At 47.5% G+C, this 16671-nt stretch overlaps 1 protein-coding gene across 1 annotated transcript in view; it reads left to right on the top strand.

Moving 5' to 3' along the window:
• The window catches only part of LOC149371873 (uncharacterized), a 79245-nt gene that overhangs the window by 45711 nt on the left and 16863 nt on the right, over window positions 1–16671 (top strand). The window contains exons 2-3 of the mRNA XM_089585410.1: window positions 12623–12924; window positions 15913–16156. Coding sequence (XP_089441536.1) covers window positions 12623–12924; window positions 15913–16156 — 546 coding nt within the window. The remainder of the gene's footprint in view (window positions 1–12622; window positions 12925–15912; window positions 16157–16671) is intronic.

Below are 16671 nucleotides of genomic sequence, written 5' to 3' on the forward strand. Positions count from 1 at the left end.
GTCGAAAATTGGCGCATTTGCCTAATCAGCTTATCGACGTTTGCATCGTGAAAGCTTGGCGGTAACCAGTGGCGCAGGGCTGCATCATGGCGCCGGCTGCATGTCTCACAAGCTGTCTATACTGAATGTTTTTTTTTTCTTTAAGATTAGCTTCTAGCGCAGGGCCACAGTCTTTAAATCGCCATACAGGACCTAGTCATGAAACTGCAGGGCTATAGACACTATCGTGGTTTGTACGGCTGAACAGTGGGAGTTTGCTTCCGACTTACTCTTGGAGTCGTGGCTTAGGCTAATATTGTACATACTCGGTAAGTGAGACATCGCGCGCTCTGTGAATTGCCTTGAAACCTCTAACTTGCCCAGTCAAGTTCGCGAACACTAGAGCTTTTGCGGACATTGTGTAGTAATAAGCGCTTGTATCATAATAATAATAGTACTACTAATAATAATACTTTCCCTCCGATCTTTTCTACACTGTATTTTCATCTAAAGTGGTAATGTTTTAGAGCACAGCTCTTACGCGCCCGTTAATGACTTCCGCGTCGTCGTCGGTGTTATCGGCGTTGTAGGCGTAACACGCGAACTGACAGACCACAGGTCACCTTGTCACCTGGCAGGCAGTAGCAGCGTAACACGTGCCAGCCGTGGCAGGTGGCGTGTGAAGAGCTGCACTCGAATTTTACATTGCCGTCTATCCTAATGGTCTGTGAATTTTTCCTTCTCCATTCATTCCTGTTGTTTACATTGAGGTCTCGGTATTATATGCTTTTGTGCAGCAACAGTGACAATTGACTGACTCTGTAAAATCGATTTACGTCTGCGGTGCTACTTCGACATGCAGGCAGAACAAATGATGCGTGATCGATTTCGTGTCATATCCAGTTTTACTGATTTCCAGATGCTTTGACGTCGAATGTAACCACCTAAGCTCCTTGTAAACCGTTAAAAACGGGAGTCTTATTTCAAGAGCGCCAACGTGACCTCGCCACGGCGCAAATCTTTGCTGGTGCTTTGCGCGAGCGCACCCTTTGTCCTGTTCGGCTCCTGTCCGAACAGGAATAGTGATAACCCTCGAGTTCTACCGCTCGACACAACCAAGGCTGCTTCCTCCTCTGCACACAGACAGTGAAGCAGCCCGTTGGAGTATATGCAATCTTGGCGCGTCTGCGCTATGAGCCAGGAGGGAGAGCGCTACGGAGGTTGATTCTTTGAACACTGTGTTGCCACACCCATCACTTCCTCAAAGAGGGATCAAGGGAACATCTCTCACAGTCTCTCCACACACTAACCGTTCGTCGGAGGGACTAAGTGCTGCAGTTAGTCTCATTTTTGGCTTAAAGTGTAGTTTCTGGAGTAACATTAGACACCTTTAGCATACGGTATACCGTGTTCCCGTTACCGTTAGCGGAGTACCGGCAGTACGGAGTACGGTCAACTCCGTAGCCCATCCGTTCCTCCTGACGGACACTCCGGCGCCAACGCAGCCGCATGCAAGCTTGAGCACCCCAACCTCTGCATCATGTGCTCGATAATGTGCAATTCTTGAATATATCCGATTTGTTCCAACTGAGTCTAGCGGTGTTTCTTTGCCTCTCCGTCCCGTGTGGACCCACGCACTTTGTGTGGTCGTCACAGGTGCTTCGCAGCAGAACTGCGCATCTATGAATCACATGCTTCATATATGTCTGACTACTCGACTGTCCTTATGTTAGGAGCACCGTGGGAAAGATGTGCCAGGGAGGCATCAGTGGCGAAGTCAGACTACGTATTCGTTGCTTTAGGCTCCTGTGACGTTTGGGTAGCGGTTGAAGTGAGGAGAAAACCGCTCCGCCTGCGTGCGAAAGTTCGATGGAAGGTTGGCGGAGAGCGGACGCGTCAGCCTTGCAAAGCGTTCCCCCTCCCCTGCTGTATTTCTTCTCTGCATGGTTTGCGTAATTTGGCTCGTGCCATCTGGCACTGTTGCGCTAGAGTCGACGTCGGTGTACGTCGGCGCCCGTCGCTTCCAGGTCGATTCGCTCGCCTTGGAGACCGGCTGGCCACGCCTGTATCGATCCAGTGCGTTGTCGTTGGGCGCTGTGCCTTTCATGCGCTGTGCGTTTCTTTCATCGGGGGCCGGACTCTTGTTTTCGCGGGCCGCGCGTCGCTCTGAACACAAGGAGCTAAGCGATTCCGAAGATTGCGTGCGAGCAACCAGCTCTGCTGTGGAGGCTGAAGGGGCTTCTAAGGCCTGATATCAGATTTTATCCCGCAGGAAGACGATATGATGCACGCCCTCTCGATCGTTTGTGGGTTACAGCAAGTCTGCAGGAAAGATTTACTAATGGCACGCGTAAAACAAAATGTAAAACAAAATGCGTAAAACAAAATGCGCACCGAAAGTTAACTTCGGTGCGCAAAAAACACAAGAAACAGGGCAGCGGTGTAAAACTGTTGCTTGCTACCCTGCTAAAATTGGCAGGAGCAACTGTCGAGGTCGCCTTACGAGAGAGACACGCGTCGTAACAACGTGCACATGCACCACAGTTGTCTGATCAAAAAGGAGCAAGCACTGATCATCTCGGCAGTGCGCCGCCAAGTGGGAGGAGCCTGCGTTTTTCGCCTACCGCGTGTATCAGCTGTCCAGAGAAGCAGTACCTGCATAAAAAGTGAACAAGCAGCGTGAGCTGTGAGTCAGCCATCCATCCATTGCTTTACATGAAAGTAAAATCGCGTACTTCATTAATGACGCATGTGCATTTACGTTGAAAGGATTTTGTTTCTTGTTTGTTGCACTGGTTTCTTTTTTAGATATTTTCTCACCTTGTTCGACCCGCCACATTCCCTGACCTCGCTCAGTGCGACTTCTTTGTATTAACAGGAATTACATGATTCTTGAAAGAAAAACGTTTTGCGAGCGTGGAAGAGGATGGGAGAAAAAAAAAACGATGGAAGCATTAAACTGCATTCCTTTCGCGGTGACTTCGGGACTGCTTATAAAACTGCAAAACGTATTATAGATCTATGCATTGCACTAATTGGACATTAGTTTGAAGGATATTATATCTGTGGCGTCTGAAACTTAGCGCACATTTTTTTTTTTTTTTACTGCAAAACAGTCTTTCGAGTACCCTTCTTACATAGAGAAAAAAATGAGTGCTGCTTGATTCTCTGTGAAAAGATCGAAATACGCCCGACTGCGCCAATATATACCTGGTGTTTCAGAAAACGTTTTCAAAAATTTGTAAAATAGGACTTCGAAACAAAGTGGGTCTTTTCACGAACAAACTGCTAGCCGCGGCGGGCGTCACTTCTCATAAAAATCATGGTGATAAGGTAGTTCAAGAAGCATATATTCTTAATCCGCTTTAACTCAACGCAGTCTATGGCTAATTCGAAGTTATGAACAGGGAAATTCCATATCAGTTAAAAAAAAATTCCTTGAAGCACCGCGCTCGAAGAAATCCGGCGCTTTTCTTACGCACAAAACCCAAACTGAGGGCATCAGACGCTCGGTGGAAGTACAACGTCCGTTGGTGATGTGTTGCAGTACCTGGGGCGCCCAATTCGAATTCGCCATGCACATTCCTCGGTTCGCTGCTGGGTTCAAGGGAAAGGATAGCATAGTCGCCACCTGCATGATTCATTTAGCTGCAGTGATGCTTCTTTAGTTTTGTCTCGTTTTGGGTTCAAGAACGACGTAGCGAAAATTCATGCTACGGCACAGTTCGAATCTGGCGCCGTAGTAACTGCACCCCGTCACCAGTTTGCTTTGCACTTGCACCGAGCTTCCTGCGCGTCTGATGCGCGCAGTTTGTGTTTTGCGCGCGAAAAAGCGCCGCATTTCTTTGCGCTGCAGAGTTTCTGACAACGGCTTTTTTCTTCATTTCAGAAACACTGGCTTGTCATCTTCTTGTCCAATGCTTGGAACTGTTCATGGCACTAACTACCAGACCGTTTTAATTGAAGCTAATAAGTGATTTTCTGTTAATTAGTAATTTAATTCGGATTATTTTTTATAGTAACTGAAGTCCGCTGTAAAGCTGACAGTTTGTCGCTAAATTTTTTTTTGTTTCTATTTCGAACTCCCCATTATTAGAAATTTTTGAAGTGTTCTTTGAAACACGCCGTATATGGTATATGGAGCCCCCGACGGACCTGTGAGGTCTCCTCCCAGCATACCGGCCTTGTTACTGAACCTCGTTGTCAGCCAGACAGGAATGATCTGTCTGGTACCATCTCTGATAAGAAGATAATGTGCGCAGCTCCAGCGATGCTTCTTTAGTTTTGTCTTGGTTTGATGTTTCTTTACGCCTCACACTGTGAATCACGTTTTCTAGAACTGAGGATCACCAAACGAAAGTATAGTGAGTACTTAGTGTATTAACTGTATAATGATCGGTTCTACACACGTTACCCAGTGCTTTTCAAGTTCGTAAATCTTCAAGGTCCTCCATCTCTGAGAATAGAGGGACTCTGACGGGCACACACATATCGAGAAACGTTCTAATAATTCCTCTGGCTCTTCTTGAAGAACCTGTAACCATTCCATTCTGTGGTCACCTGGAATTTCGTCATAACGCACCTAAAGAACGTGTTCTCACAGCGTGCGGAACCATGGCTTTTCTCTGAATTTATGGTCTGACGTGCTCATGAATCGAAAGCACGGTCACGGGGAAACGATGCGTTTTCCTTGTCCCATTGCCGACTATCTCACTTACTAGTGCGAGAAAAAATGTGAGGTGCCTAACAAGCGGGGCTCTGGAAATTGGCGGGAGATGGGAACTCGTGCGCTTCAAGTCATTTGAGGAGGCTTTTGCCGGCATACAGAAAGGGTCTCTCCCTTCGTGTTCGATGTGTTTGGCACCGAGGCGGCTCGTCTAGGCGGCGCATGCGGTACGCAAGTGGCTGCGTGGGGCCGGTAGCCGCGTTGCGCAACGCATTCGAACTCCTTCGTAGGCTCCGTCCTGCGGCACGGTCTCGAAACCGGTCCTCCGCGGCCGTGTGTGCCGCCTGGGGGCCGTGACCTTGTCAGTCAGACCGCACTCCTTCGGTTTGCTTTCTTCTTCCGGTCTCAGCGCGCTCGAGCATGCGCGCGCATTTTCGGATCCTCCGAGGTGGTCGAAGATGTATTGAGAACGTGACATTGTGGGTTCCCTCCTCCACCCTCTCCTGTATACCCCTGCATCGGGTGCACGCGGTTGTCGAAACGCCTGCGCTTTGGACTGTCGCCAACAGGTGCGTCGTGCCACCCTTTCCCCTGTGCTTGCGCCAAGGGCGCACACAACAGTCCAGCGAGCAATATAATTACGCCCAGGTAGCGCCGCTTATTGTAGAGGCATGTGCTGAAGTAACAGTTACGCCGAGCTATTACGTGTCCCGCCTACAAGCGCTACACGCTATCGCAGGCTCGATAGCACTAATCATGCGCTGATTAAAACCAAAAAAATAAATAAAACCTTATTGTACTGTATTGTTTTGTATCGCATTCAGTTCATCACGTACAGGATGACGACTGCGGCGTGAGGGGCAAAGAGTGGACGTTGAGCTGTGTTCTCAGAGCCCATCGTGTGTTTCATCGGTACGAAATGACGTCTGCCTTCACTACACGACGGAACTGGACCAATAAAATCCCTGTTCGCAATTTAAGCTGCTGAACGAATTTTGATACGAGAAAAAAATATATGTGCGAGGAGAAAGAGACTGCGTTCTTTTTTTCTATGGCTGCGTGCTGACGGGCTGTCCTATTTATGTGATCTTCTTCGTGAAGAAGTCGTGACGAAGGTTTTTGTCGTCCGAGGACAAACCCTTGCCGAAAGCGCTAGATGAGCGAATGCAGCTCTAGAATTTGCGTCCTAATGACTACCTGTTCACACGGGGAAACAGCCTGCCGTGGTGTTTCCGGCCTTCAGCATAATCGTAATTTCCTAATTTGTAAATCTTTACGCCCAATTTTGTGATGGGTAATGAGGGACACCTCTTATAACTTAGAGCGGCGGTTTAATTTCGATCAGTCCGGTTTCTCTCAAGTTCGTCGTAATCTCATCACGCGGACGTGTTTGAATTTCATCTCCATCGAAACGCGGACGCCGCGACCGCGGGATCGAACCCGCGGTCTTGGTCTCAGCACTAGCGCCATCGCGGTGGCTTTCCTATATAAGAGCGGGGTCACAAGTTTGTTCTTGCTCGGGCGTCGAGACGGAAGGAGAAAAAATGTATGTCCTTCTTTTTCTCCGGCACTGTTTGGTACAAATTTCCAGATGCCGCGTTTAAAGCGAAATACCGAATTCCTCATCCACAATGTGTCGGATCTCTAAGCCGCGTTTGCACTTCAAAAAATAAAAAAACAATTTAAAAGCTTACGCGGGGCCTTCATTGCAGGTCGTGTTTAGACATTTAAAAAAGTCTTTAAATTCGCTGACCCGAATCGAGATTTTGCTCTACGCCGCCGCGTTTTACACCTTCTGCGCGAAACGACCTACTGAAGCAGGACCCGGAAACACGGTCTAACCCAGAAAAAAGAAAAGTACGGTGCTGACGCTTCGCAAAGAAATATTGCCAGCTGCAGAGAATGTGCTCCGTCGTGGCTATTTATGAGCAGCCACGAGGCCTTTCGGGCTCAGAGGTGTGCCCGAAACGGTTGTGTGCTTCTCTTTTTTTCCTTGAAATGCTAGTAGTCGGCGTCATGGTCAGAACTCGTCTGAGCTTTCGAAGTATCGCGCGGAAACACCTCCGAATTTCCTTCCTACTGCGGACCAAGGTCTCTTTTCTGTTTTTTTTTTCTTGAGCTTTGTCGGCGTGACATTCTGTCTAGTTGTTTTTCCTGCGTATTTTGTTACGGCAAGGAGCATCTTATTCACTACTGGAGCCACTGAGTCACTGATTCAAGTGATTGCGTCTCTACCACCGTTTCATACAGCCACTGTCCTCTAAAACTTTCAAGATTGATCGTGACACCAATCGCCGCTCAGTTCAGGAGCTTTCATGGTACACGGTTTGAGAGACGCCGTCCAGGGGAGCGTTCAGCCTGCTCTGGTTTTCCAAGAGGGTCTCACGTTACTAGTGACTCGACTGATACGCATTTCCGTTACCGATTTCTTGCGCCCTTCAGTCTAACGACAATTTAAGTAACGTCCTTTTTTTCCTCACAAAAAAAAAAAAAAAAAACTCACAAGCTTTTCTTTGGTCGCCGCATTTCGATGAAGCCGAAATGCAAAAAAAAAAAACAGCTCTGTGTTGTGTGATTTCAGTGCACGCCGGAGAACCCCAGGTGGTCGAATTTAATCCGGAGCCTTACACTACGCGCCCTTCATAGCTCGCTTTGAAGCACCACATACCATCTGCGAATGGTATAGCACCACATACCATACCAGTCATAGTACCACATACCATCTGCAAATGGTTCTCTTCACCGCGATAGGCCTACAGACAAATGTGCGCCAGAAGCATAAATCGGCATAGTTACGAGTACACTCATTTCATTTCACTCGCGCTCAAATCTATGAGTGTTAGCGAGTGGATGGAGTATAATATCTAGCGAGAGTGCGAGTGAGCCACCTCTCAGGGTGTCGGGGCATGGCGGGATATCGTGATTGGCTGCACATAACCGAAAAAGAGCTTCTTCTAAACCGGCTTCTTCCGTCGAAGATCGAAATCACCAGCACACTGGCTCACTGCGGGGTCGCACAGACTGTCGGTGACAACGGTCCTTGTGCCTACCCCACTGCGTACCGCACATTCTTACACCGCACAATTTGCGAGGTTCTGGCTGGCTAACAAGCTGGCTGCGCCAACGACACCTGGAAGCAATCTAGGGGGCGCTGCCATCTCCTTCACTCTCGCTCCTTTCCTTCACTCTCCCCAGCGCGGAGTAGTGGGCTGGAGGCATATCCGTACGATGGACACCACCATCTTCCTCTCCGTGTAATGGCACGTACAGGTAAAGACTGTACAAAAGGGAACACTTTAATAGAATGCTGTCAATGATTGCTCCATGAGTACAGGACAGAGAATCATGCTCTTTCTTCTGTAGTGTAATTAGTCTTTATTTAAGCTCAAAATCATTTTAATGGTTTGTCAAGCTCGACGCGTACGTGAAAATAAATTTCGTTGCTGAGTGTGAGCAAAGTGTTCCCTTTGTAGTGGTCGCCCATGTATACGCAGCCTTTAGCGCCCTTCACTACGGCGTCCCTCACAGCCTGAGTTGTTTTGGGACGTTAAACCTACATAAACCAAACCAAACCTTTAGCGAGCCTGGCAGGGACAACGACCGCATCAGCCATTCCAGCGGTTTTTTGCTGCCTTTCTTCGTCTCTTTTTTTGCTGGTTCCCCTTACATGTCTCGCAAATGTTTTTGTAACATATCATTTCAGTGTCATCGGCTAGTATGTGCTCCGTTTCGTTTTTGATGTTGTTTTTTTTTCCTTTTTTTACGCGTTCTTTATAACCCAAGTAGTTTGACGGGTGCTTTTTTTCTATTTGGAGTTTTCATTTTCGTTGTTTATTGCTGTTCTCACCTGCTGAGCAGTGGTTTTTATTGAGAGTCAATGGCCGCGTAAAGCTCAGGAGCGCCGGTTAAGCTTATTCTTCTCTTTTACCGTTTCCCCTTCGATGTCTTTATCTCGTTTTTTTTTTCCGCTAGCGACAAACGTGTCTGAAATATTTTGTGTAACATCATCTCTTTGTCATTTGCTGGTATGTGTCCGAGGCTGTTGTCGGACCAATCTTAAAATATGCTGTAATGATCTGAGACGCCTTCACTGCGACCAATATTCACAAATTAGAAAGGGTTAAAAAAAAGCAGTGTGATTTGTCTATAATTCCTATGCCCGCCTCCACTGCTGACCTTCCCAGAAAAAGTGCCTTACCATTTGTTATTGATAGAAATCGTATTTGTCGCTTGAAATTCTTTTTCCGCTTGATCATTGGGCATTGCAATACTGACACCTCGCAATTAATTTGTTGACCTAGTGCCTATGCTACACGCATGAGACATTCGCTTTTAGTAAAACCTTTGTCAACAAGAACTAACTGCTATAAATATTCCTATTTTCGTAGAATCATTACAGAATGGAACAACCGTGCTGATCACGTTGTAACATTAATTTCGCTGTCCCTATTTGAGTCGCCGCTACAATTGTTGCTTTTCAGAGATAATCTACTTGGTGTGAATATGGTAGACAATAGATCATATTCACACTATCAATCAGGTGATAGCGAAGTGCGCAGAATATAGCCAACCCCTATATATGGCGTTCATTGATTACGAGAAAGCATCTGACTCAGTGGAAACCTCGGCAGTCATGCAGGCGTTGCGGAATCAGGGTGTAGATGAGTGTTATGTCAAAATACTGGAAGATGTCTATAATGACTGCAGAGCTACCACAGTCCTTCACAAAGTCAGCAATAAAATTCCAATGAGAAAAAGTGTCAGGCAAGGAGTCACGATCTCGCCAATGCTATTCACCGCCTGTTTACAGGAGGTGTTCCGAGACCTGGATTGGAAACTCATAACTAGAGGCCGGATTTTTAGGCACTAAAAAGGACGTTTTAGGCGCCATAAATAGGCGGCTAAAACTGCATTTTAGGCACCTAACGGAGAAAAATAGGCACTATAAACTTTATCAAAAGTGCACACAGTTCCGAACTTCAGCGCGCAATATCCGCCGTAAGATAAAACAAAAACACAGCAGGAATAATTTGGGACCTTAAGCAAGGTGCGAACATTAGAAGCCATTTTTTTTTTTTTTCAGGCTGCCGCGCAACTTTTCGTACAATACGCATGCTTCAGGAGAGCAAAAGGGACGGTTACCAACCCTTTTAAAACACTTCGGTATACCTCGAAACAAGCAATTCGCTTGTCGTGTACAAAAGTAAAAACAATGAACACCTTAACAGGAGGCGATGTATTTACAAATTGATAGAAAAATTGCCGATTCAAAGCATCTGACAAATGAGTTCAGTCTTCGCTCACACAGGAATTGAACTTATTTATTGCAGGCATACACGATGCTTCAACATTAACAAATACATGTATGTTGTCATTTGTGTAAACAGAGTTTTATAGTTTGTGGCTTCACGTGTCTGGAGCCACGCGACTATCAAATGGTGCTTGCCAATAGAAGGGTCTGGAAACCATAAATACGAGATGCTGGAAAATGTTACACACAGTGCTGCTTGATGCGGAATATGCCGAAAAGAATAATAGTTCTGCACAGGCCTACGTAAATCCACGAGGATCCATGGTAAAATAAACATCATCCATCTAGAAATCACTGTTAAAGCTATGGAAGCAGTAGCAGACAAGCACCATCTCCAGGTTGATTGACTGAAATTTATGCCTCGCGTATTTCAGCGTATTTCAGGCCCCTCTTCTGTAAAATAGGTCATTTTTAGGCACCAACGTGGGAAATAGGCATTTATAGGCACTGACACCCAGAATAGGCATTTATAGGCACTATAAAAATAGTATTAAACATATTGTGAACACCTAATTCGTGCTCATATGTAAAAATGGTGCGCCTACGAAGCGTTGAAAAAAATAGGCATTTGCCTAAAATCCGGTCTCTACTCATAACAGAGCAGGGCCATAAATTGGTGGAACACTCACTTAGGGTTAGTTACTCAAAGCAAGCAGTATTTCTCAGCTCATTTTCCGAGAAACTCGGTGCCCTGTGAACAGTCATGCTTTCGGGCATTCCTGAATGCATCATATATATGCAGGTGGAGTAATCAGCCTCCTGGGGCTGTTGGGCTTTTTGATTGAATTCCCCGTTGTCCTATAGCAAGTCTTTCACGGCCCGTGCCAATTTTTTGCGTTTGTGCGTTCGCTTTCTCTTGGGACAAATGGTTTTTCGGTAGTTGCCGGAGCTACGGTAGCGATTTTTACTATTCACGGTCATCGTATACTTCCTGCGGCGGTGGCCGTATGGATACATCAAGACACACCGCTAATTGCTTCTACGTGTGAAGTTCTTGGCCGGTGGCGGCATCTTAGGTTTCCATAATGAGTTCAACTTATGGCTGCTCTTTGAGTCAGCGTAAACGCTATAGACGTTCGCTGCTTCTTAAAACATTTGCGCCACGTGGGGAAGCGAGCGATTTTGCAAAGACTGAGGGCGTGTTTTCACGGAAAGGGTGGCGGCAAGAATTCCAAAGCCTCTTAGAAGAAATAGTCGTACCTTACCAGTTTGGAAAAAGTGCTTTCCTTTCCGCAATATTTGACTTGCTGAGTTTAAACCAGATGAGATAGAAGTGAGCTAATGGTTGCTTGTGCCGCTGCAGACGGGCGGTACTTGGGTTTAAAGGAGCTGGTTATGCGCTGATTTCGTCAGGTTTCCTAGTGAAACAGTCACTTTTAATAGTTTTCTCCGTCCTTATTTTTTTTTCTCTTGACAAAAAAAAACTTTCATTTAAATTTTTGCTCGAGTAACATGACTTGTCAGCTACGAATCAGCAAGACGCCATACCATAGCCAACCTAACTTTAGTTAACATTATCCAGAGGGAAACCGAACTAAGTGCTCGATTTTGTTTGCTGAGCATGCCACTGGGGGAATAAAATTAACTACGCGAAGACAGAACTTCGCAGCTCATTTTTCATGCTTCTGATATAAGCGCAAAGCTGGCTTTTTAAAAGTCTTTGCGTTCGGACAACCAATGTAGTATAATCGTACTCAATTCGGTGACCTGTATATTCTATATTTCGTATACGAAGGAGAACGGAATAGCCGCGGACAGTTTTTGTGCAGCCAGCACATTGGCCAGCACAGCAGCCCTTGATAGGTCGTCGATTGTTGTGGAGTCGCAGCGACTGCATCATGCATAAAACAGACTGGAAACCGTCAGGTCAGTGCCGCCACGAGCAAAACAAAATATCTGTGGTCTCTTTCCAGTTCAGTCACACTGCTGCAGTCACCACGACACCGCACAGAAACCAGACGCAAAGCGCGCAGTACGCGACCGGCGAGTGGGACCCAACGTGTGTCGCCTCGAGCGGGAAATGGCGGGGGGTGGTGATCAAAAGGGTGTTCTCTCCCAGAAAGCGGAGGCTTAGGCATCTGGGAACCCTATTCCGCTCTCCGGTCCGTGAGGACGGACAGCCCAAGTGTGGACACCGTTGCGTCACTGTATATATGCTCGTCGTCCCTCTCTCTCGCACGACGGTTGCGCCCTCCTAGCAGATGTCCGTGCCAATACGTATGTCTCCATCCGAGGCCATATCTGCGAAGCGCTACTTGAGGTGCACATGTTTCAGAACGTGGCATCCCTGTATGGGTCTAAACTTGGAACTGTGCAGTTCTTAATGTCAAAAGTGCTGGGCTACGCCAATAGCCAGTATCCATTTGTTGTTTGCAAAATATTCGTACAGGTATCTTCAATAGGTAGGCGCAGGTTTGCGCACAAGGTACGAATTTTGTTACTTGCGCAGTGAAGTTGAAAATGACCTGTGGGCATTATCCGCCCGGAGGAAAACTGTTTTAAGAAACAAAAAAAGCGCATTTTTCGCTCGTGATTATAGAGTTATGACTGCTTGAATGCGGGTAATCTGTTCCCTTTCTTATATGGAGCTGCCTGTGGGTCTGGGCTCAAAATTAGTGAAGTCCCGCACTGGCATCAATCTCGTCCCTCTTCGGGCCGTTTCGCAGGATGTCGCTGCATGGCCTCCCATGCCGCCCGCCCGCAGGCACCGCCCGCGGTGCCAGTGCGTCGCTGGCCTTTGCTGCAGCACCACCACCACCAGCAGCCAGAGCCTCGGTGGACGTCCGCACTGTGGCGCGCCCGCTGGCCTGGCGGCGGTGGCTCGTACCGCTGGGCGCACACCACGAGCTCGCTGCGGGACGATGACGACGCCGGGGGAGGAGGGGGACCAGCCGTGGCACTGCAGACCGACAAGTGGCCCTACCGCGACCGCAACATCACGGTCACCACGTGCGCCGACCTCTACAAGGTGGGCGCAGGTCACACAGCCCACCGAGTTGGTGGCGTGACACCGTTAAGCGTGCATGGTACACGACCACTACACTCAAGCGAGAGCCGAAGCGACACCTTCGACAAGTCGCGCTCAAGTTACGTGCAGCCTCTGTCAGAAATAAAGAGGCTGTCATCTGGTATGTTTCTGGGCTGCGCACTGCGACTAAGTTCGCGTCGCAAGCGTTGCAAATCTCGCTAATGATGGAAACTGTCATCCTCACCCTTCCTCCGTGGGGTCTACAAGAGCACCACTACAAGGGGGGCAGCGGCAAACATGGTGGCCCGTACGCAGGTTGCCGCTTAAAGCTACCACTCCATGAACCTTTTTGCGTCCGGCAGTGCACAAAAGGGACCGAGAAGAGGTAATGCCGGGGGCGAAAGGTTGTCGCCATATGATTGATATAGGCGCACCGCAGGGACACAAAGCGTCGTCACTAGCGTGACGTGAGCGGCTTTGTTTGACCTTCTCGGATTTGGACTAAAATCGATGTTCAGGCTAATTAGAATGTGCTCGATACGATGGTGACCCCTCAATTCTGGCCTTGCGAGTGATCCCTGCAAAGGTGATCGTAGTCAAACTGCAAACCATAGCCAACTACTTCACGGACCACAGGACGGTGTTTGCCAGAATCGGTGCGAATAAAGAAGCATAACTTAACAAATGGTTAAAACTAGCAAACTGGGTACCTAATCTGAGTGCACATAGCAGCCGCAAGCGATCAGTTAATTTTTATACCAGTGCACTGCCCAGCCCCGCAACTTCATGCATTTGAACGCTTTTATCAACGTCCTCCTCGCAAGCGATTCTGATAACTTGTGCGCTTGACTGCTTCTGAGTAAAAACCGGTCCTTTCCTAGACCAGACGAATTCGTCGTTAACTTCTTTGGCACTCTCTTTATCGAGCCACAGTAGTTTCATGTTGAAAGCGGTCAGGTCATCAAAAACCTGATGCTAGCGCATTTCCTGCGCTTCGAAAACCATTCTGCTGTTGTGAATCATTTCGCAAAACGGATCAGAACTGCAGGTACAGCTGCAACAGAAAAAGAATGGCACAAGTGAATCATGACCGGACCGAAAAAATCGCGACACGCGGCGCTATTGTTGCCAAGTGCACCATTAGCGAGAGTGTAAGGAATATTCCATTTCCTAAAGCGGGGGTGGCCGGCAGAAAGCAGCCGACCTAGACATTCGCCCATCTGAAAAGTAACATCTTAAACGAACGCCTGCAGATCTCTTATCAGCCAAAGCATGTGTAAGGTGGCTCAGCACATAATCTCGTTTTATTTATTTTTTTTTGCGCTGGCGTGGCGTGGCGATCATTGTTATCTTTATCACCGTATTCCTTTAAAAATGTGCTGGCGATGCACTGTCAAAAGTGGGGATGCACTGTCAAAAGTAACGTGTGGCAGTGCCTGCTTTCGGATGAGCTGCTTTCTACCGGCCACCCCCAATTTGGAAAGTGGAATGTGCTAGGCACTCTCGCTATCTGCGCGTACGGCTACAATAGCGCCACGTCTCGCAATATTTCCGCTCCGGTCGTGAGTCACTTGTGCTAATCTTTTTCCGTTGCAGCTGTACCACGTCTGCTTCGCAAAGAAGGCGACGCAATCCTTCAGCGTCATTTTCTGCAATGGGAGCAACTCTACTTTACTTACAAGATTGTTTACTTTGTCTAGTAGTTTTTCTCCATCTGTCTCAGACAGTCCATGAATTTAGATGTTTCACTGTCTACTGTATTGATTTAGATCGTTCATTTCTTGACGCAATTTTTGAATTTTTTCCATGTCATAGCTTCCCTCAGTGTTATCAGCTCTCTTGCGAAGGTACTCAGTTTCCCTCTCATGCCTTTCGGATGTTTCTAGTAGTTTGTCGTGGGTGTCCTACATGTGTTGAACGGATGTTTCGATGTTGGAAACGGTTTCTTTGTAGGTTGAGAGGTCATCTACTTTTGCTGTGAGGTATGTCAGTGGTTTACTTATATCAGTAAGATGTTTGCCTGAGGTGACGGTAGTCTTATTATTTTGAGACCTTGCACCGTAACTGCTACGAGACGTTGGTGCACGGCATGTCAAGCATTTCAGAGTTCTTCTTGTTTTAGAACCTTTGCTTTTAAAATTTTGTTCCTCAATTGCTAAACACTTGCCCATTTTTGGCAGCAACTGGCACAAGTCATTATATCTTCTCCTTCAATGGTCTCATAACAATCAGAGCAAAGGTCGGCACGCACGAGCGGCATTTCAACACATAGCAGGTCGGTAGAGGCCCCTGTACTGTGCGATGTTAGTGCACGTTAAAGAAACCCAGCTGGTCGAAATTTCCGGAGAGCTTCATTACAGCGTTCCTCATATCCTGAGTCGCTCTGGGACGTTAAACCCTCATAAACCATAACCCTTTTTGACGTTTCTGCCGCTGATAAACACATGTACTGCATTTACAAACTTCCTGTATTTCAATAAATGAATCAGTTTTCAGTAGTGCGTAGTCCTGTGTGTCTCCCTCGCGAACGTTTTTCATCGTTACGCTATCTTGTTTCCCACGAGAATTCCTCACCAACTGGCAACAAGCTTTACGTTACTTGTTCGAGACGTGCTCGAGCAAACCTGAACCAGCGCCACCTTTGCGAAACGGGTCATCGTGTTTGTCGGCGTCGCCAGCGCGTACGCGTCTCTTCTCAGCTGTGCTTCTGCACATTTGTTTTCCCTTGTACGTTTCCCTTTCTCTCATGGCGCGGTACGGTTCGGGGTCAGCTTGACCCAGGGTGACACATTTACCGCGCTTCACTGTGAGCAAGTCTCCCGTATGGAGGCCGAAACGACTCGTTCTTATTTTTATTTACAGGTCCATTGTGAACAAGACTGGAGCCAGAACGACTTGTTTTTGTTTCTCTTTATTTTATAGTCTGCGTCTGCTCTTTGAAGTTTTCTTTGCCGTGCCTCCCTGATAACCTCCTGCTTTCGTCTGCAGTCCTGGCGGGGCACACGGCGTGGCTACTCACGCGCGCCCGCCAGCGGACTTCCGGTTCCGGTGTCGTTCGTGCACACGGGCTTGGACCGCACGGAGCGCGCCGGACCCACGCCGGCCCCAGCACCCAGCCGCAGGCCCGTGGTCGTCATCCTTACCGGCGCCCCGGGAAGCTACAAGGACTTCGTTCACCTCATCCCTTTCCTGGACCGACACGGGGTCGACGTTGTCGCCCCTGCGTGGCCCGGTGCGAGATTTGTTTGTTTGTTTGTTTGTTTGTTTGTTTGTTTGTTTGTTTGTTTGTTTGTTTGTTTGTTTGTTTGTTTGTTTGTTTGTTTGTACTTGTCAAGCTTTATTGTGGGCCGTAAGGCACGCCTTAGTGGAGGGCCGAAGATTAATTTCTATGGGTTAAAGAGTGCTAAAATCAACCAGGCATAGAAAACGACAGAACAATGTGGCAAAGCGTCCAAAAACAATTTATTTTTCGTGTAGAACCACGGATAAATGCCTCGCGCACTTACTGCGCTCTTCTTTATGTGAGACGCCTGGCATAATTCTCTGATTGATTCCTTGATGGACACGTTTAAATGGACGCTGAGGCGGAATGCTAGGTCTAGCTTGATTAGGGTATCTTAAGATAACAAATATGTCATTTCTACAGAGGACAGGGTTTTTGCAAGCCAGAAGGCTAGTAAAAACGAAAGACTGCAGCGATGCCTCTCGAGAAGTCCGGCTCTGCGCCTAGTCATCACGTGAATTCCT

The sequence above is a fragment of the Amblyomma mixtum genome, chromosome 1 (assembly GCF_055824585.1).
Source record: "Amblyomma mixtum isolate Tamu chromosome 1, ASM5582458v1, whole genome shotgun sequence".
NCBI classification, from domain to species: Eukaryota; Metazoa; Arthropoda; class Arachnida; order Ixodida; family Ixodidae; genus Amblyomma; species Amblyomma mixtum.